We start from the raw sequence: 22,150 nt of genomic DNA on the forward strand, positions 1-22,150 counted from the left end.
GGCTTCATCTGCCAGCATGCAAACAGGCATGCAGATATGGTTTTAGATGCGTGACAGTGCGGTCAGTATGGATGGATTTACTGGTTCTGTTTTTGTTCAATTGTGGGATTTTACCAGAGGAAGCAGAATGCTGCTTTCATTAAGGAAGTGGTACGTAATGTATGTACATTGTGTAATGTATTTCATAGATTTTGTTGATAGTGCTAGTTTTTTTTTGGCATTTACAAGTAAAATTGTTGTGCAGAATAAAGTTTTTAAATTTTAAAGTTGTTTGCAGAAGTTTGTGAACAAACCTCATGGGAGTTTGTGAATTGAACTGGAAATAGTGGAGGAGGAATTTCTCCTTTGACCTTGTTTACAATAGCAGCCATTTAGGCCCTCCTTGATTCATGGCTTCATATGTTTGACTCTCTTTTTGTATGACTCTCTTCCCCCTGATTATCCAGTCATTTGCATGGATGACTATCCTTGGTTCTGAGTTGAGAGGGTTATTTTCACCCCCTTTACCATCTTCTATAACCTTTTCTTATGAAAAGCCATGTGAACACAGTTATACAATCTGACTAACTTAAATCTGTTTGCTCTGCTGAACCTACAGCCTATTTGCACTTTGTCTTTTTTTCACTTATGTGCATTACATTTTCTGAAATGAAGAACCTCAGATCTCAGCGAGATTTAATAAAAAGATTTAAGGAGTCAGCAGAGCGGTCAGAATTGTGTGGTTCAGCTGGAGAACTGTCTGGGTTGAAGGCGCAGTGCAGTTAAGGATTTCGGCAAGCCCTAAATGAATTGCTATAATACTTTTGGTCTTGTCTGCAGGCGAACATCACCTTGAACTGAACAGGTGATGTTCATTTTTATGCAAGTCTGTGATGAGTAAATTGAAGAGGTTACAATTTCAACAATACTTCATGAGCTGTCTTTTTTTAAAAGCTATGTTAAAGTTTAGATAGTTTGCATACATACAGGTAACCCAGTGTCATTATATTGGAATACTGGCTGCTTTGGCTCTTTAATAAAAAAAAACAAAAAAAAACATATTGTTCTATTGCATCAAACAATCCAGGATATTCCAAGGCTTGGGCTGGTATTGCTACATGGCCTAGTATAAAAATGTTAATTTACCACTACTTACACAAAAATACTGTTATTTTTAGCATTATCTAGAGATTCAGTGATCAGAATTTTGTGATTGATTTCCAATCTCAACACAACTTTACTTTAAACCCAAAGTGCCTTGTGGTAATACCGTAAAAGATTAAAACAACAAACATTTATATTTAACAAAAAAAAGCATTAGAAAAAAATAAACTTGTTATGCTAACATATGTAAAAGTAGCCTCTCTGATCTCTGCTTTTTCTAAATTCTCTAAACTGATTTTAGCTGTTTTACATAACATAAAATCAACCTTCCTACCATGAAGGGTAATTATTTATATATTTTTTATGAAAAGCAGATGTGATGTCAGGCTTTGTGTGTGAGAAAACAGACACCGTGAAACAGTGTTTTAATTTTTTTTAAACTTAACAAAACAGCAATCTCCACAATATAGATCCTAATATAGATTTTTAAAAGGCTGACGTTGGCGATGAGCTCAGGTTGAAAGATCAAGAAGAAAATATGGTGCAACATTTTGTTACTCTGTCAATCCTTCCTGTTATGAGCTGAAAGTCTTTTACCCTTTCACTCTCACACAACGTTGAAATATCTGCTGTTGTACTTTGTTTGAGTTCATTTTTAAATGCCTCAATGATTATGAAAATTACTCATAATAATTAAAGTGTTGGTTTTAGCACCACCTTCTTTATGTATGGTGTGTTCACTAATCGGAAAAAGATTGGAATAATAAACTTCCAACCATTCTATTGCCCCGGTTCAGTTCAAACACATATGTCTCAGTACATCTTTATCTTAAAAAAATGCTTTTATCCCAAACTAAAAGTGAATAATTATTAAAATTACTCATAAAATAATGCTGGTTATTAGTTATAATAATAAAGTTATCTTTAAAATAATTGCAGTTATAATAATATGTTTAAAATGTACATTAACTTACTACTTAGTTAGCATAATAAACTGGCAATTTTAGTAGTTTTCAAGTACTTATTTTATACTTTTATAATAGCAGCTTGTTAATTTGTAATGTGGTTTTGTATTATTTTCCTTGTAGACAGCATCTCCTTACTTTTTGTAAGCATTATGAGTCCAAGAGGATTGAAGAGTTCATATGACAAAAAGTTAAATCATGCAAACTCAGCTGCAGAGCTATAGGGGTGTGTGGGACCAGTGAGGAGGTGTTGCTTTGGAAACCAGGAAGAAACAGATAGAAGAGAGGTTGATTGCTTTATGTCCCACTAATCACCAAAAGACAAGTGGAGGAGTAACATGGAGCGTTGGCAGGAGCTGTGCCTGTATGTTCGTTGGAATGCTTTTTCATGAGCTGTTTGTGAAAGAAATCAAAAGCTTAACTGTTCAAATGGTCGAGGATTTCAGTGAGACTCATTCTGGGTTGTCCATGAGCTAGAAATTTGTACAATGCAGTGGGCCTGCATCCATCTCCTTCAATCTCTCACCTCACTAACTTTGTTCTCATCCTAAACAGAACTTTCATCTTGTTGCATCATAACACCATCCTGAAAATCTTAGTGTATGAAAAATTTTCTTTTCCTAATGACGTTTTATGGCTGAATCATAAATAAACCTGATGACATTTCAAACTATTAGTACTATTATCTGATCCTAATCTCATTCTTTTTTTCCACCAGTCCCGCGAACAATCGGATGACGAGCAATCTGAGGACTCTGTGAAGTTCAAAAGGCTTCACAAACTGGTCAATTCAACACGGCGAGTCAGAAAGAAACTCATCAAGGTGGAAGAGGGCAAAAAACATTCCCCTGAAGGTCTGTGATTCTGACTGATGATGAGAAACTAAAGTTTTTACAGATCAACACAAGTTTTCTTTGATATGTTAATTTGGAAAGTTGCTCCCACCCATTGTACATTGATCTCTTGGTTTCTTTAGGTTTTCTGAATCTGGAAACTCCCTCCTGTGAGGACAACACAGCTCTGTATACCGGAGTTCTGAAGAAGCCCCCTTTGCCTCAGGAGGCGTCTCTGCCATCCCTTATCCACGACCAACTCTCTCTGGATGGAGACACAGACAGTTTGACAACATCCCCTTCATCCAGCAGTCTGGACACCTGGTCTGGACACAAGCTAGTGAAAACTTTTAGTAAGTCTTCCAGCACCCACGGTCTCATCAGGCCCCCAAGGAGAACTGCAGCCGGCTCCAGGGACCTGGGGGGGTCCATCTCTGGTGTCGCAGGAAGCGGCTCTTCCTTCTCAGAACTTGATGGATGTGGACTTGACGACGACGGAAAGCTGTCACGCTCCACGACAGACAGCGAGATGAGGAAGGCGCTGAGCTCCATATCCCACGGGGTAAGTAACAACGAAGCCCTTTACGCCTTCTATGGCCTCACCAAACCTCGCCCCAAACCCCATTCCCAGTCCCGTCTCCTGATTTCCCTGGATGACGGCCAGCAAGGCAGTCCCAAACATCAACCCTCCAACCGCCACCATGGCAGCTGGACCCACCGGAAACCTGACCCCAACTACGCTTACTCCACCAAGCACCTCCTGTACCAGCGCTCACGCAGTGCCAAGTCCCCTATCTCCCCCCTTTCTGTCACTCCCTCCTCTCCCGTCCGCTGTGATGTAACAAAGTCAAAGGGTTTCGGGACCGGAGGCGGGGGCTGGGTATTCCCTCCCCGGAGACTGCGAGGCCGAACCGCAGTCAGCGAGCTGAACATCACCTACGTTGTAGAGCGAAGCCTGTATGGTCACCTGAACTGGGCCCAGCTGGTGCGCCCAGTTACCCTCAGCCGCGCTGAGCGCCGCTGTCTGCTTGAGGAGGACCGCGAGGTGGACAGGAAGTGGGCGGCTAGCGTGGACCGCTGCACCAAGCGTGTGCTCTTGCGCATCCAGCAGAAGTCTGTGAGTTTGGACCGTGAGGTTTAAGTCGGCCGCCGCGTGTGAGCAGGACTTGGTGCTTCAAAGTTGCAGAATAGCTCAAGGGGGTTGAGATGAGGAGAATTTGTACAAGAACATTAATAGCCTATGTTTAAAAAACGAAGCAAAATAAACTTATGAGCTGGAAACATGTAGAACTGGCACATCTGAAATTACTGTTGTGCCTTCAAATATTTATCATTCCTTCAAAGTATTTTATTGGGACTCAGCTTGATTGAACAACACAAAGAAAAACATAATTATATAGTTTGGAATCTGCAAAATACTTGAGACAGGAACTGCAGCGGAATATTTCTTTTTAAATTGGATTTAGATCCAATTTGGAGTTTCTTGCAGAATTTGAAATTTGATGTGCAGAAATGTTCTGCGTCTAGTTGAGCTTTTTTCAAAATAGAATAGTCAAAATATCCAGTGTCTAGATGTGCAGACTTGGGAGAAAGCCGCACGCATCTACAAACTATCGACTTTGATAGGCCAAATAGAGATGAAACACATATTTTAATTTTATTTATATATAAAAAGGCATAGTTTTATCATTATTTTCCTTCTGCTCCACAATTATTCACCATTTCCTGTTGGTCTATTTAAACAGTAAATTTGGTCATAATGTGAAAAGAATGTAAGAACATTGAAGGGTAATGAATACCATCAGTCACCAAAGGCATTGTAGCCTTTGGGGAGTTTCTTCGTCTATGTCCTCTAAGTGAAGGTTTTAAGCTTCCATTCTCTATTTTTTGGATGAATATGAAAGGATTCGTTAATCTGCGTTGTCCCACTCGGGAGGTTAAGTTCCATAAGAGCCTTTTATAATGTCAGCTCCCTGAGGAACATGCACACTCTCACTGTCGCACTGATCCCTGTGGGTGTAGAGGATGTTACACAAGCTCCATGCTGCTCATTCTAAAACACAGCACGGCACACAAACTCGAGTTTAAAGACAGATTCATTGAGTGACCTTATTAAGTCAGCTTCAGCGACTGAGCAGACTTTATGCCTATCAGTTTTAAAACTAACGCTATAGGCCAAAAATAGCATGAAAAAATGGGATAGGAAGAAACGTTTGATCCTGAAGGGGTTGCAAATGGGAGTAATAAGGTTTTGGATGAAAATAGTCCTATTCAAAGAATCAGCATTCTAACTGAAGAAGAGGCAGAAACAAGAGGAGTGGGTGGTGGTGTAGTAGAGCTATCCTGCAGCTTTGAGGGTACCTGAATCCTGTCATGTTCTAGTGAAATCACTGGAGATCGCTCTCATCCAGATACTCTCCGAACCCACTTTTTTTTGTCGTTGCTTTTAATCTTCTTTTGTGGCTCGTGCCTCTACTGCAGATGTCGCTTTTTTTGTTGTTTTTGTTCTATTTATATTTTTATTAGAAATATATATATATTCTTTCTGGTAGACATTTTTTTCTGGGTGCATGTCCATTTCATCAAGCATCACCATTATTTTATTTTATTTTTTCATTTTGTTCTCCAAACTGGGTTTTCTCACTAGCTGTGATGCAAGCGGCAGCTGTGGACATCTGATACAACAGCTTGTCGATGTGCAGGGCTGTCTCAGTGGGGAAATGTTTGTTCTTTCTAGGCGGGACTAAACTCTCAGTCAAGTTGTTTTAAAAACGCTAGTAAAAGAACAGCTACCATCATCAACCCCCACTGTGCTCAGAAGATTTATAATTGTCATTCTGAATTGTTTTCGTGTGTAACATCATAAAGTCAAAGACAGTTTTTCTTCACACCATTAGCCTCACACCCTTCTGTGTTTGCTTCTGTGTTGCTTATGGTTTCTAAAATTTTGGAAAAATGAGATACACCGATCAGAATTTAATTTTAATTTTAGAAACATTGATACTGATTTCATCTGATCCCATTTTCTCTTAGAAATAAAATCTGCACAGCAAGATACCCTCTCGTTTTGCTTGATAAAATGAATAAATTGAAGAAACTATAATTTCTAGAACCAGCCTAATGTGATATAGCTGTCTCTCAGAAAGAATTGCATGTGCAGCACGTCTAAAAAAAAAATTAAATCGGCCTTTTAAAATAAATATCAGCTTTGTCCAGTATAATATTTGAGAAGACAAATAGGACCGCAAGGTGGACAGGAAGTTACTGTTATGTTTGACTGTTAAATCCTGCTCTGATTTATTGTAACTGTACAGGAGCCCTAAGGCTTTCTGTATCAATGTAGTAAGTTAATAACTAATAACTATATTAACAGCAGAGGCAACATCACATTGTGTGTAAGATAGAGCAGTTTGCATTATATTACATCTCAAATTCCAAAATTCTACATCAAAGAGTGTTTTTGCCAGTGTGATCTGTTAGCGCTTACGTAGGGAGCGTTCATAGATTAGAAAAACATCTGACTTTTTTGGTTTCCGATTGGCAGATTGCATGTAAAGGACTAAGCCTGAAAATCATTTGATTACGGTCACCATCGGATTTCTCGGTGCATCTCTAGACAAAGTATCTATTTTGTCTGACCACAGATAAAACTGCGTTATCATAAAAAAAGTTTTGTTTTGTCAGGATTTTGGAATCAGGTTGGTATTGCAGCTTTTCAAATGTAAACTGCAGCAATTACTTTAATATGTGGGAACAGTTTATAAGTGTTTTCTTTTACCACATGATGAAAACTTCTTTAGTGTGGTGTTTTCTCAGGAGATGCAAGTCATAAAGCCCTCGAGGAGCCAACATTACAACAACTCATTTACTTAAGAGCGTGCTTGTAACCCACATTTATACAAAGGATTTTTATATACTACTTTGTTACATCATGTCTGTTGGCCGTCTTCAGTCCCGTATGACATCATGCCACTTACATACAATCCATACAGCCGTATGCACTACTCCAACTACTGCCTGTGTTCAAGCCAAGCATGAGTCATTGTGTGCAGATTGGTTGGGTGTTGCTTCTTTAACATGACCTTCTGAGCGTGACTCATTTGCTTGTGTTTTGGCTCCCCCCACACAGAGAACATGCAGCTTCGGGGGCTTTGACCTGTCCAACCGTTCTCTTCATGTGGTCAACGCAGCCTCCGAGGCCAATGTAAGAGCTGGAGCCCAAGCTTAATTCCCCTTTCGCACTGAATTCTCTTCGGTTTTGACCCTTACTGCTCTCGATTAGCCCTCTTTTCCTTTTTATTTTTCCTTGTATGTTCCTTCCCGTTCTCCTCCAATCATGTTCATCATCTGCATTTTATTCTCATTGAAATGACAGAATAAGGAACAGGAGGCAATATACAGAGAGGTGGTTAAATCTCCCAACACCACACGGATCTCCCTGGGCAAGAAAGTCAAGTCGGTGAAGGAGACGATGAGGAAACGCATGTCGAAGAAGTACAGCAGCTCGCTGTCTGAGCAGGTTAGACGGACCGAACTAGACGCACACATGGAAGTCCAAATATTATTAACCATAGCCTCTCTTGTTATAAGGAAAAATTAGTCATATTCAGACCTTGAGAACAACTGAAGCATAGCTTTAGTTGAAATTAAGCAGCTTGCAAAAATAGGTGGTTTATGCTATATGTATGCAAGTGGAGCAAACATGTGGATGATGTTTGTAGTGAAACCCACATGTTCTGTCCACAGGCTGTGAGTGGGTGGAAATATTTGTATTAGACACAGAACAAAAAGATTTCGATTTCTCTCCCTGCGCTGTTCTTCTTGGACCCGGTCTGTTGGGTGGGGAGTGTTTTCTCCACGTTGAGCTCACATAATAGTGATGTAAGTGTCCCCTGGGCTCACGGTCTTCTTAGGAATTGAAAAGCGAATCAAGGCTGTCTTGCTCAGTCTGGACAAATTTTAGGTGGGGGTAGGGAAGCGTTTAGTGGCTTTGACACTTGTTCAGCTGTGGAATCTGTCTGCATTATGCATTATATGCATTATGAGCATTTTTACACAATATAAATGTGACTACAGTTCCCAGACTTAAGGTTTTGGTCAAATGTAAGTTAAAGAAAATTACTACACCAATTTAAAGTGGTCATATTTACTCCCAACAAGTTAGCACAGCTACTAATAGAATGCTGCAGAAGAAGAAAAGTCATAAAGTAGTAGTGTTAGACTGAAAATGTATAGTATTACAATTGATTTTACTTGATGTCTAAACTTATCTATTGAGCCAATTTGACACAGAACAGAAATATTTGTCTTAGGGTTTAAGATAAAGCTTCCAAATATATTTATGTAAGAGCAGAATGTATTCTCATTAAACAAGCATCATACATAATCATCCCTTTTTTATCTAAACACCCCTCGGGTGTGAACTATACATGCCGGTGATATGGAATGTTGTCATAGATTTATATAACAAGACAAAAACATACCAGAATACTTGTCATCATGTTGCTGTTAAAGTAAAAAGAATAAGATGTAAGTAAATACGCAGTTTGTTTTTCTGAACAGCCTCAAATGTAGTGAATTTTGACAGTTTTGCCAAGGTGTTTCAGCTATTCAGTAGACCACAGTGCCATCTTGTGGATTACTTCAACATGTGCAACTCATGATGTCAGTCTTAAAACTAGTTCGGTGTCATGTTGATAGACAGTTATTTAAGTATACAAAATAATTCTGTAAAGTCTAATTAAAAATTTGCAGAACACAGCTAGTTGTTACAGTTTCAAATTTCTGTTGCTTCAGTTTTGGAACATCTTTTACCCACCCCTTCTGTTGATCTTTCACGTTTCTTTTCTGTTTTCTCTTCTCTTTGTATTCTATTATTCTCCCATCTACATTCCCTTCCCTTTATTTGCATCCTTCAGTCCAGTCCTGATGGAGCCCCTGGTTCCCCACAGTCTCCTCTGCCAGACACCGACTCCTTGGAGAAACCCAAACTGAAGGCTGGAGGCTCCGTGGAAAGCCTGCGCAGTTCACTCAGTGGCCAGAGTTCAATGAGTAAGAACTTATTTTGGGTTGTTTTTTTGGAGACTCTGAGTGGGGAGACATTCCCTAAAATCATAGCCCCAATGTTGGAATGAAAGGAAGTTTGAATTACTCACTTTATGTGTTTGATTTGAGGATGACACATAAGATTATAATATGGTTATATAACCAAATATGATTTTGAATCCTGATTTCACCCTTTAAATCATAGAACTGCCAACTGTATTTTGACCTCTTGTTTTATTTTTACTAATTTCATAACCTCCATCTTTTTTTGTCTGGTCTGTCTGTCAACAAATTTCCCATATGGCCATGATTTGGTGGGAACCTTTCTTTTTGGTTTCCTCACCACAGACAGAAATGGAATAAAAAATTGGGAGCTGTATGAAATAATCATAGCATCCAACCTGCCATCATAAAGCTTCCTTACACTTGTGTTTTATGACATAGCGTTCATAAAGAGACGGTGTTTAGAAGAAGGGCTTAGTCAAAATTAGCTGTGTTTATGTATGAGGGAAGTCTGCATTTAATTGTCTGTTTTTTAACTACATTTTTTGTTGTATAAAAGGTGACCACTGACAAATGTATGGGCATGTTTTCTTCAGTTTTAAATAAAAGTTTATATGTGTGCATGTTTGAATTCAGGTGGTCAGACAGTGAGCACCACTGACTCATCAGCCAGCAACAGAGAGAGCGTGAAGTCGGAGGATGGAGATGATGAAGAGCCGCCTTACAGGGGACCGTTCTGCGGCCGCGCTCGAGTCCACACCGACTTCACTCCCAGCCCCTATGACACCGACTCCCTTAAACTGAAGGTGAAGACTTTCTGTTCAGTTCAGGATACATCCAAATGTATAGAATCTTGTTATTTCACTGACTCTCTTCAGTTATTATTCAGTTATTATTCAGCTTTAACCCTCATTAGTCAAATTTCATAACTTTGCTTGAAGAACAAATAGAAAAGGAGTAAAGACTGCATTTGCAAAAACAATATATTTAAGAGAACAAGTATGACAAATTAAGTACAGCATTTAAATTTGATGTCTTATTGAACCACCTTCAATAACAAAACTATAAGTAATCTTTTCTCTATAAGTTTATTTTGCAGTTGGGGAAGAGTTTTAAGATGCATCTATTTCACAAGATCCAGCAGACTTCACAAAATCTTGACTTAAAAAAATAAATAAAAAAATTCTTGTCAATTTGTTGCAGATATGCAATTTGTGCCGAGGAGTTGATGGCCACCTGAGCCATCCAGCATTTCAAAAAATACATTCTTATTTCATGGAAGAAAGCATTAAAAAGCAGATTCTTTGTACATAGGTATATGTGCAGATTATTTCCTACATGATGGTAAGCATTGTAAGATTACCAACTTGCAATTCGTTCAGGTTTATTTCATACACTTAGAAATTCAAATAATAAATGAGGATAAGGCAGTATAGAACATTGTATAGTGGTGATCATTTTGTTGAAATTCGCTACCGATTGTTGCCAGTGTCACTTTCAGAACTTTTTAACTGACAATTGTTTGGTTTCCACAGAAAGGGGATGTGATTGACATCATCAGTAAGCCCCCCATGGGAACATGGATGGGTCTGCTCAACAACAAAGTTGGCACCTTCAAGTTCATCTATGTGGATGTGCTGAGTGAGGAAGAAGAGAAGCCTAAGAGGCCCATTCGTAGGAGGAGGAAGGGCCGACCTCCCAAGCCCACATCAGTGGAGGAGCTGCTGGACCGGATAAACCTCAAGGTGGGCTACTAAACATGGCAGAAAACAGAGCTAATACCTAATTAAATATTTTTAGTCTATTATTAACAAATTTCTCAAAATAAAAAAAAGCAGTTGTTACTATGTTTGTCTGTGAGACAAATATAGCCTACCCAATTACAGGGTGCACTCCCTTCAACATCTGATTGACACTGATTCACAAACATTAACACCACCATTGGCTCAACCGCACCCTGCTCCGGGCGCACTATTATCTCCTCCCACCCAGTCAACCGGAGGGCATCCGGCTCCGCAAATAGAAATAGAAATGAGACTTCCTGTGGCTTTGTCTTGTTTTGTCTCCGGCAAACCCAACTGCAGAGTCACAGATTAAAGTTGCTGGAGCTGAGCTGTGCATCTGCTGCTTATTAATCCATCCCAACTTTAGAGTTTAATCGGTCAGCACCAGATTCTTAGAGATCGTGAGTTAAATTAGCTGCACACTGCTTAACAACATATTTTAAGCCTGAATGCTTTTTATTACTTATAAAGTGATTTTCTTTTTATTGTATAAATCACACTGTTCTGTGGTTTGATGCACGTCAACTTAAAAAATGACAAACCCTGGATGGAATATGATTTATTTAGTTCATTTTAATATTAACAGTTAAATGCTACAATTCAAATTGACCTCAGTAGGACCACATTTTTTCTGACCATGTAGATGCATCATTTTTCACCAAATGTTTTTAATCTTACCTTCTTACTTCTACGAGTTTATATTAATAAATCTATGAGGCATCTAAAATACTTGGTTTGCACATCTGTAGAACAAAAGTGGAAGTGGTTTGACTGATGTCAGATGACTTTGTACACGCAATGAGTGACGTTTTTAATGCTGCGTCAGGGCTTTGGATGTGACCTAGGGTTACTTTGATTTGATTCTTATATTAAATACAATGGCTTTCTTTTGTATAATAATTATTTTTCTTCTTCAAAGTATTGTATTTGCATGTTTTCGTCTCTCCACATCCTGACACAGGTTTTTCTCTCTCTATTTCATATCCTTTCCACAGGAGCACATGCCCACGTTTTTGTTCAACGGCTACGAGGACCTGGACACGTTCAAGCTGCTGGAGGAGGAAGACCTGGATGAGCTGAACATCAAAGATCCTCAGCACAGAGCTGTGCTGCTTACAGCTGTGGAGCTGCTGCAGGAGTATGACAGTGAGTAGAATAGAGCTCAGATGTTGACTTCTTTTGTTTGTTTACTCATTTACCTCCTTATGTCTATATTACCTCAAAAACAGACATTGTTCAATGACTGGATGTTGTTCATACTTTACTGCAAGCACATTCATAGCTTTTCACCTGCATGTTTTGTGATAAATTACTCTTGTACTTCAGTACTTGCATTCATAGTAGCACTATATGTGTTCCAAAACTGTTGGCATTGGCATTTTTACCTGATCAACTCATCAGCATTAAGAGACATGGTTTCAGCTAAAAAAAATACATAACTGAAAAGGGTTGGGGACATTTGTACACAGAGTCACTTAACTTTCTTACACAGTAATAAAATCCAGTCTGACCCTAACTGCATTAAGAGTACACTTATTTAGTAAATATATTTAATTTAATCCTAGCATAAATCAAACTGTTATATGAACACACAAATGTTTCCTAGAAAACATTTGTGAACAAACAGCATCATGAAGACCAAGGAAACAAACAGCCAGGGCAAGTATAAAGCAAACACATGGAGAAAGATGTTTCAGTCATTTGGGGCCAAATATAAATCTAAACACACACACACATCCCTACAGTTAAACATAGTAGATGTAACATCATGCTATGGGGATGCTGCTCTTCATCAAGGACAGGACAATAGCCATAAAAATACAGCTAGAGCTACAAAGAAATGATTTATGACTAAATATATCCATGAGCTAGAATATTTCAGTCAAAGCCCAGCTCTTTATTCAACTGAGAAATGTTGGCTCCGTATTTTAACATGGCAGAGCTTTTAGTTGGTATGCTCAGCAAAATGTCATTGCTTCTAGATGTGCAATGAAAGACCCAAATATGAATCACAATTTTCTGATTTTAAATTATTAAAGAAATTTAGAAAGCATGCTCCACATTGCAATTATGTATTTCCTTGTGTTGTCTCTCACTTTAAATGTCAATAAAATAAAATGAAGAATATGCTGGTAATGTGCTAAAACATGAAAAACTCTCGGTACTCTGAAGGCACTTTTTCCCTTGAAAAATTTCCCTGCGTTTCCAGGCAGCAGTGATCCAGAGCGCAGCGGATTGTCAGGTTCCCAGGAGAAGCTGCTGTCAGAGGGCCGAGGCCTTGTGGGGGACTCCCCGAGGGATTCAGGTTGCTATGAGAGCAATGAAAATCTGGAAAATGGTAATGATTGCTTTACTTAATCCAGCTATCTTACCCTGACCCAATAGGAGTTACTGCTTTATCACACCTCACTATTTCCCTCCTTCAGTTTCCTTCCCTGCTCCACTACTTTCTAAACTTTTGCATAGCAACCTTCTCTTCAAATAAGCTTTGATGCCAATTTCATCTCTGAGTCTTACCTTCTTCTCTTAACCCTTTTTTGTATGGGTGCTTTAGAAATTGAAAAAAAAATACCTTTGCTTTCACTGCACTCTCTTCACCCCTCTTTCCACCCTGTAGGCGTTCTGTGCCGTCAGTGCCAAAGTCCGGTTGTAGCTGTGAGGGAGCCTGGCTCCAGACCTCTAAGCCTAGTCCACCCCACATTGTTGGGAGCACAGAGGGAGAGACTTGGCCCAGTACGCAGAACTGTTTTGATGAGGGCAAACTCCCTACCCAGCTGTGGACATGTGTTCCCTACCGGCCCTAATGTGGCTGCAAGGCCTATAGATGGATATCAGGAAGATGAATATGAACTTGTAGAGTATTTCTGCTGAGGGTTGTGTGGATATGGCAGGCATAAATACAGACTAAAATCATGCAGTGTAGTTATGTCAGAAAATGCTTTTTTTGTTTCCTTTAAGTTGTGAATTTTATCAGTTATAAAGCCATTCAGATCTGTGCTATAATTTATCTTTGAAAATTTTTGTGTTTATAGGTGAATATGTTGCACAGTACAGTATGTGCCTAAAGTGATGAAAATATTTTCATTTATAGTGTGCAGATTGTAAAAGAGTGATTATAAAAGATTGCTGAGGTCTTATTTTTTGTTTTGTTTTTCTTTTCTGGACACTGTTTCTCTGCATACGCCGCCTTCTGTCATTTAACGCATACATTTTTCCAGCTTCATTTTTCATAAACCACTGCTTTATCTTATTTTATATCTTTACAGCTCCAGGGTAGCTATTGGTTTCCCCTCCATGTGTAATGTGTCATTTGGCCACATCAGTATAGATCTAAAAAGTTGTTCAATAAAAATAATAAAAGGGACTCCGGTGCTGCTTTTTTATTTTTGTTTTGCCTCCTTTTCTTGTCTGTTTTTATTTTCCTTTCATGCCACTAAGCTCTTCACAAACAAACTGCATAACATATTTTAATATTCAGCATTTCCTTCTGTAATTACAGGCTTCCACAGCTATACTTCATTTACAATCCACCTACTTTTGTTGCTTTTATTTGCAATTAGACCTAGAGATGCACCAACCAGTTTAGTGGAAGATTTAAAAAAAGAAAAAAGGCTTCCTGCAAGTCAAAAAATTAGTTGGTTTTGCTAAATTTTTTGCTAATTGTTTCTAGTAGCAAGATAAGCCAAAAATGAGATATAATCCTCCAGTGTATAAGCTCAAACACCAAGAACACATGAACAAATTGAGATTGTACTCCACTGTGTTTGAGACAAACTGTCTGTAGAAATAGTTTTTGTACAAGTGGCAGCCATGTTGGACTTTGAACTCAAGACTTCCCAAATACCTTTGCCACTCAAAGTTGGAATTACATCTTTGAAGAGGCATAATTATTGTATTTTCCAAATAGGAACTGAGAAAGTATGACTTCTTGTTGTCATAATTCTTGTCAGTCAGATAAAGCATACAACAAAAAGTTTTGTCATACATGCAAATGTATTTTTTTATATTTCTGAAGATTTTTGCAGAAGTCTTGATTCCTGATTAAAAAAAACTGTTTAAATATGGGTTTCTTCCTCATGCCTGTTGCACCTCCACTGTCTTATTTTTTAACCCTGCTGAATGGAAAGAGCTAACCTTAAATCTTCTGTCTGCAACAACTTCAGCACAAAAGATTGGTCACAGCACAGCCTGTAATGGAAGATTCTATAAGTCAAAGCAGTCTAAAGCTGGAGGTACTAAGCTATTTATTAGTACCTCTGATGGGCTGTAACTCATTACATTTGTGACAAATACAGGATTGTACTCTATTTATATAACACCAAACACAGCAAAAGTTTTGATTTTTTAATGTGCTGCGGATTAGACAACAGTCTGAACCGGTCATATTTTCTGTGCAGCATCAGTTAAATTTCACCAGATAAATTATTTGTTTTAGTTAATAATAGCATCACTTAAGCTCTCGCTTCATCGATTGAAAAATACAAATGCTGTGGAGGCCTGAACACTTTTCTCAAACATGTCTCATTTCTCTTTTTAGATGAAGCACATCTTCCATACTATCATGTGTTCTGTTGAAATGCATTTATAAGTTTAGTAGATGGCTATTGACGTTAACAATAATACCAATGCTGGCTGTTTGCATTATTTATTTTATAGAGTGTATTAATAAATTAGGATATTGTGATTGAATTGATTTAGCTGTCAATATAATCTAAACTTAATCAAGTTTGTGATAATCTAAATGTATTATATCAACTATGATGCTTCAAGAAATATCATTAATTATGCTCTGATATGAATTACAACTGAACTGTCTTTTGTAATCTCACATCAATTACTGACCTTAAAAAAGGTTACTGTCCAGCTGTGGATCTACTGTTAGAAATCTGATATGAACATTTAGATACAGGGACCATTAAATATTTTAGATATTACTGCTAATTAGACATTTTGTATCTCTCATGACACTTTTTAAAATCTATGTGGCTTTCCTCCATTTCATTCATCCATTTCGCTCTGTAAGCTAAAAGACAAACGGTAAGTTGTTGCATCATCTTTCTGAAAGAGTCCCATCCAAGTATCTTTATTTAGAAATTGGTATTTTGGCAACAGTCAATCAGTCTCTCTCTGTGAGTCAAAAAGCTGATCTAATTGTCAGTCGTAGGCTCTTTAAATATTTGCCTATGAAAAAGTTTTGAACAACAATAATATCTGATCATTTTGAACCACTTGGTACTGGCTGACTTGGTGAAATAAGTAATAATGCAGTGTTTGAGTTACACTTACATTGTTCCACACACATTTGTTTTGATTTTGTCAATAAAAAAACTTACTACATTTAAGTAATTTATTTTATTTAATTTGTTAGACTGTGAACTTTTGACTTGTACTCAAAGAGAGGCACAACAATTTCAAAAGAAATATCAGCATTAATTGATTTTATGCTTTATTACGAATATGTTGTGTTTACCTAGTCATTTATTTTTTTAAAACAAAAATAAAAAAATCTTTGTATGTACCTCAGTTTTAAGCATGGACTTTTATTTTACAGGGAAAAACAGAAAAGCATCCCGTTCCAGTCGCTCTTCAGCGGGTATGCAGTCTCCAGACTACCCTACACTGCCTATGACTCTTTCTACTGAGGCTCTGCAACAGAATAGCAAAAACCAGCGATCAAAGTTCCCTAAAAGTTTCTTCATCAAGCCTTCCCTGAAGGGCTTCAACTTACTGGGACTCCGCAAAACACAGAAACACTCCCCCATCCCGGCTAGCCGCAGTTGTGAGGACCTTGATGGTCTCCCACAGCCGTCTGGACTGTGGAAACGTTCTCACTCTTTGGGAGACCTACACAACCTTCAGCAGAAGGATGATCTGAATGTTGTGGTTAAAACAGCAAAGGACGTAGCCAACAGCCCAGTCAAGGTCTACAGGGAGGAGCGTTCTCCAACCCATAAAAGGACACCGGCAGTAAGTCCTAAAGGAAGGTCTGTTAGACCACCCATACCCTCACAGCTTCCTCTCCGCTACCAGTGTCCAACAGTCCAGCCTCCCAAACTTCCAGAGCCTCTTTCTAGTCCCACTCCAAGTCCTCCTGATTCTAGTGCTAGTGGGGAAAGGATCATCCTGACACATCCCAAAAAGCCTCCCATTCCACCTCCTGTTCCTGCCAAAAAATCCAGAGAAAGACTAGTCAATGGAGTTCGTCACCCGTCCCTCTCCCTGCCGTCCTCGCCGTCCCCCACCGCCTCACCCACACACTCAGTCAATCGTTCCCAACCGAGTAGTCCCTTAATCCGCAGCAGCAGCCCAAGCCCTGTCCTCAGCGCCCCAGCTCTCCCTGCTAAGACCCTCAGTCCTCCTCCTAGTCCATGTGCCACTTCATCGGCATCATCTACAGGGGAAGATTCAGGCTCCCCACCAGCAGTGCAACCTCCCTGGCTGTCAGATCTTGGAGGTAAAATGGCTGTGACAAGGAAGCTCTCTCACACTAAGATGAGTCCTGATCTGCACACCCTTCTGGAGCAACGACTGCAGGCTGAGAGCATTGATCTGACAGAGGAGCCTTACTCTGACAAGGTTAGAAAAGCAGCACTACAAAAACAAGTTTAGAAAATCAACCTAAGAAAAACTGCATGCAGAACACACAGATTTTCACCTTTAATTTATTCTGTAGCTATTTATTTTTAGCTACATAAAAATGTTAGGTAAAACGTTAGGGTCTGAGCTGGCCCAAAACACATTCAAACCATCCTCCAAGCCAGCAGGGGGCACTAGAGAGTGCTTTGCTTCTTATTAAGAATATAGATAGAAAAGCAATTATGCTGCAATTATACTCTCTCAGAAGTTAAATATTTATTCTTAAAATAATGTTTCACCAAATCTAGTGATTTATGGTTGCAAATCAGAAAACAAGTGGGATTTATCAATGGTTGCATTAACTTCTGGCAGCTTTAAAATACAGCTTGAAAATCTTATTCATGTTCATGAATAAATTATCTGTAGGGCAGTGCAAATAAATAGTTTATACTTATATTTATCACTGATTTTTGAGTGGGCTTGCTTGGAAAGCTTCCACTTCAGGACCTGTTCATTTTGTTTCTCCAAATAGGAACTGGAAAACATTGAAACCAAAAATGCACCATTTGTTTGTAGGGAAGCAAAAATGTTATTCTGTGATTGCTGAATTGTTAAATACAATTTACAATAGTTTTTATTATGACATGTTAATCTATTTGATACTTTGTAAAAAAAAAAAAAAGACAAATGTAAAAATTGTCACAATACAAAGAAAAATTATATACTGTAGTTAACACAACTGAATGCAAAGCAAATTCTGCTCAGAACCCCATAAAATGCTGGGTCAGTTCTCTTTGGGTAAACTCACTAAAACATTTCCAGTCATATTTTCCACAGTTAATATGAAAAAGTTGGAATCCAAAACACTTCTAGGCTATACTTGTCTGGCGTCAAACTCCTTTTAGCACCCTCAGGGCTGTAACATGCTTAACTTCACTCAGTCATAATTTGACTGCAGCTCTGTTCCAAATTGTTCTGTTTTATACCAATAAAACCCAGGACAACAGGAGCAGAGTATAACCTACAGCCTGTGTGTTTCTTGTTTGTATGGATGCTTTATGATGTCGAGGTATTTATTTGCTAAGAGGTTGTATGTGTGTGATGATAAACATGCTGCCTGGAGCTGAGAAGGAAAGATTGCGGCTTTGCCCTCTCTGTGATGCGGTTGAAACTGCTAAGTTTATAGGCTGGATCTCACCCAAGGCAGACGGGATCGTAAAAACTTTTGGCACTTACCAGACTCCAGGCTCAGCCCCTGAAACATATTGGAAGCCCTAACTCTGACAGAAAAACAAACACAAATTCAAACAGACTGGGGCATCAAGGGGTGAGGTCTGAAATAGTGTTGAAGAGCTCAAAACACCTCTGCTGGATTGCTATTTATCAGCAGTGCAAAGGTGCAGAGTTAAGAGCCACCAAACTTTGCTAAACTCCTGCTAAAGATTAATATACCTTTCAGGGCAAATGATTTATATATATATGAAATAAACTTTAAATATTTGCACTTTCCATATTTAATTATCTGTTTTCCATACGTTTCTATATCTAAAAATGCATTTCATAAATTTTCAGGATTGAGTTGGAACCACTTTCAGTGGCTGCAATAAAATCTCCAATCAGATATTGAGGTCTTGTAACTTTTGATGGATTCTTTGTTGATGAAAGTAGGAATTGGGATAAAGATATAATACAGCCGTTGGTTACCTTCCTATGTATATACATACTGTATATATACGTATATGTATATACTGTATGTATATACATATACATACAGATATGTATATCTCTTTGAAAACAAAAAAAGAAACCCTGATTCTTTTGGGTTAAAATGTTTCCATTTTTTTAACCATATCCCTCTTCACATTCTTCATGCAGCACGGCCGATGTGGCATTCCACAGGCACTGATCCAGCGTTACTCAGAGGACTTGGAGCAGTCAGTCAAAGACGTGGCCTCCAGCATGGACCAACTCAGAGTGAAAGAACTACGAAAACAGCACCGCATGGCTGTAAGGCAACATGTTATTTACCTGAAAATTATTACTGTAAAATAATTTTAATAGAGAAATGTCGTCTTGGAGATGTTCAAGACAGATTTGAATTTATTTTTGACTAGTGACAAAGAAGGTTCTCAAAACTGTTTCGTTTAAAGGGTCTTATTTACCATTTTTTCACCATAAATAAATTGGGGACCATAAACACTCCCACAATAAAGTCCCTCCAATGAAGTACATTACTGTCCCTCAGTGGGGAAATACTGTATATTCAGAGTGCACTGTAATTTGAGAACTCCTGTAAAACTAATGTATTCCTCCATATTTCAGATCCCCTCCAGAGGTTTGACAGAGATGTCCCGGAAACCCGTTAACTTGGGCAACATCAGCACAGTATTTGATTGGCTTGTTTACATTGGTCTTCCCATGTACGGCCCATCTTTGGCGGCAGCGGGCGTTGACACGCTGAGTCGCGTGGCCTTGCTAACAGAGAGCAGCCTGAGGGATGCCGGGGTGCGGGACGAGAGGCACACACGCCGCCTTATCAGCGAGGCCCGACTGGTCAATACACACAGAGGAATGCAGTCCTAATCTCAACAATCGCTGTTTCAAAACATGACCTGGAGGTGGCCACACATCTAAGTGAGCACAGCACTAAAGTACATTCAAAAAGAGCTATCCCTTCTTTAATGTTTACGGTGTTAAGAGCGAAGAGAAGATATAAGATGCCTTTAGAAAAATAAATCAAGACTGACTACTCTGTTGGTTTTCTTCCATTCTAAGGACATTTCTAAAGTCTTCAATTACAGATTTTGATCTGCCTTTAAGAACGATAGCACACTCTTTGTAAGATTAAAATTATTTTCTTTCTTCCTTTTTTGCTAAACTATGTAAATGGTTTACTTCCTACATATTCCATAGCTGAACCATTTTTTCATTTTTTTACAGCAAGGCAGGTCAAAGTCTGAATGAATGAACCCACACCAAACAGTGGATTACAGGTGGCTTATTTTGTACCATGTTTCTGTATTATAGCACAAAGTACAACTAAATTCCAAAAGGATTTATATGTTTAATTTTGTGTTTGCTTTTGAAAGGTAGAAGCCCTGTTTCAGGCCTGCTTGTAGTCATTTGAAAAAAATTTTTAAACAAATGATGTCTTTATATTTCAACCTTTATGATACATCTTTTTTCAAGGCATACCATGGTGTGTGGTGAGTCTTGCAGAAAGCTTTGTTTGCTGCAGTAATCACAATCAGCTTTTACTGAAAGTACATTCCTCAATGTGGAAAGGGACACTTGAAATTGCCTTACCAATATGAATGAATAGCTACAAGAAGCTGTGCAAAAACATGCAGGGCTTTTTCTCCATCTGATTGTGTCTGTCAAGAAAACTTTTTATACATATATACAGTATATACACAATTACTTTGGTGGTGCACATGGACCAAAGAACAAGACGAGAAGTCGCCCAATGTTGACTCTCCCTGGACCATGTTGGAATACATTGAAAGTACATCTTGCTAAAGAAAAACAAAGATTCAGCTGAGATCTTAGCCATCACATGTGGAATCCACTGGTCTGTCTACACATTGGTGAGCACATTCAGGAATTAAAGCTCTTGAGGAGTATTGTCAAACGTTTAATCAGTGCCGGCACAGGATTGGACCCTTGCCATGCAAAGATGGGAATAAACTGTCAAGCAAACTGTCTCAAAATTCAGGGACCTTCTGAGAGGAGTCAGACTGTTGGAACGTTATTGAGAAGAAAATAACTAAGAACATTGGGTTGTGCATTCTGCATGAAATTGAGCAAACAAATATTCCCCCGGTGCATTTCTCACGTGTTTAAAATCATATCTCTCGTTGCCAGTACTGGACTGAAGACTTATTCCATCCGTTTGTTTCGTTTATAAACTCTGACCAGCTGCTGTTGCTGAGCTTGTTTCTGCAACTGGCACTTGATGTGGTTATTTGATGCCTTCTTCTCTCATCAATCAAAGTGGTGCTCTGGGAAAGTGAGGATGGAGTCACAGTTTAAACAAGTAAGACCCAGGAAGCGTTCTGTAAAAGAATGAAAATACTGACACTGTAAATGCACTTTAGATGGTTAAACTAGCGGTTTTATAGGTAAGATTGGCTACATATTTTCACAGGTCTCCATATGGACATGAATGTCAGGTATTGTAAAGGGTTTTAATGAGTTATGCTGGTATGTTTTTTTTTTTTTTTTGTATTAAGTTCCCAATGCCAATTTACCAACCATGTGTTAACCTCCAGTTACTCATTTTCAGCTTTCAGTCTTACAAAACTAAATTCTTGATACATGAAATGCTTTGCCGAAGTTGCACATTCTCTATGTGTAATTGATGTTGTATTAATAACTTATTTCTTGTTTTTTATTCATATCAACTGTAATTAGGTGTATCATATAAATAGCAATACCTTCCTGCACATTGCTCAGTAAGGAACTACAGTATGTATTGTAAAATACGTGTACAAATGATTTCATTTGGTTTTCGTCTACTTAATGATTGTCCATACAGATTTTGCTTGTGTAATGAAACAACAAAAAGTAATGTCCATAACTATTTGTCTTTCCGAAATATAAATAATAAATTGTTTCTTGCTATACATTGACCATCTAGCAGTTTCTGCTCTTGATATGGGTGACATTGCTCTCCAGTGGAGAGTTTCAGAATTGTCCTGGGGGCTATAACCATCTGATGAGTTTAACCTTTTTTTTTTTTTACCCCACCAGGGGGTCTTTTGTGGGCTCTAGTGTCCCTTATATGAAAGTAGGCGGGGAGGGAGAGGGGGGGAAGACATGCGGCAAATATCGTTGGGTCCGGGAGTCGAACCCTCGACGA

The 22,150-nt window shown here is 38.6% G+C and overlaps 1 protein-coding gene across 8 annotated transcripts in view; it reads left to right on the forward strand.

The window, feature by feature from the left end:
* The window catches only part of sash1a (SAM and SH3 domain containing 1a), a 173,750-nt gene extending 151,830 nt beyond the window's left edge, over positions 1 to 21,920 (forward strand). For 4 of the 8 annotated variants that reach the window (XM_028039741.1, XM_028039742.1, XM_028039745.1 and 1 more), the window contains 12 exons: positions 2,767 to 2,902; positions 3,025 to 3,998; positions 7,011 to 7,085; positions 7,257 to 7,400; positions 8,800 to 8,932; positions 9,566 to 9,735; positions 10,465 to 10,674; positions 11,709 to 11,859; positions 12,923 to 13,051; positions 16,265 to 17,289; positions 19,165 to 19,296; positions 19,612 to 21,920. In XM_028039741.1, the coding sequence (XP_027895542.1) occupies positions 2,767 to 2,902; positions 3,025 to 3,998; positions 7,011 to 7,085; positions 7,257 to 7,400; positions 8,800 to 8,932; positions 9,566 to 9,735; positions 10,465 to 10,674; positions 11,709 to 11,859; positions 12,923 to 13,051; positions 16,265 to 17,289; positions 19,165 to 19,296; positions 19,612 to 19,872 (3,540 nt within the window). In that variant the 3' untranslated portion in view covers positions 19,873 to 21,920. Of the gene's footprint in view, positions 1 to 2,766; positions 2,903 to 3,024; positions 3,999 to 7,010; positions 7,086 to 7,256; positions 7,401 to 8,799; positions 8,933 to 9,565; positions 9,736 to 10,464; positions 10,675 to 11,708; positions 11,860 to 12,922; positions 13,052 to 13,330; positions 14,932 to 16,264; positions 17,290 to 19,164; positions 19,297 to 19,611 lie in introns of those variants that run through there. The other 4 variants (XM_028039744.1, XM_028039747.1, XM_028039746.1 and 1 more) reach the window with 3 other exon arrangements.
* Positions 21,921 to 22,150: the final 230 nt, after the last annotated feature.

This window comes from Xiphophorus couchianus, chromosome 15 (assembly GCF_001444195.1).
Source record: "Xiphophorus couchianus chromosome 15, X_couchianus-1.0, whole genome shotgun sequence".
Taxonomy (NCBI): domain Eukaryota; kingdom Metazoa; phylum Chordata; class Actinopteri; order Cyprinodontiformes; family Poeciliidae; genus Xiphophorus; species Xiphophorus couchianus.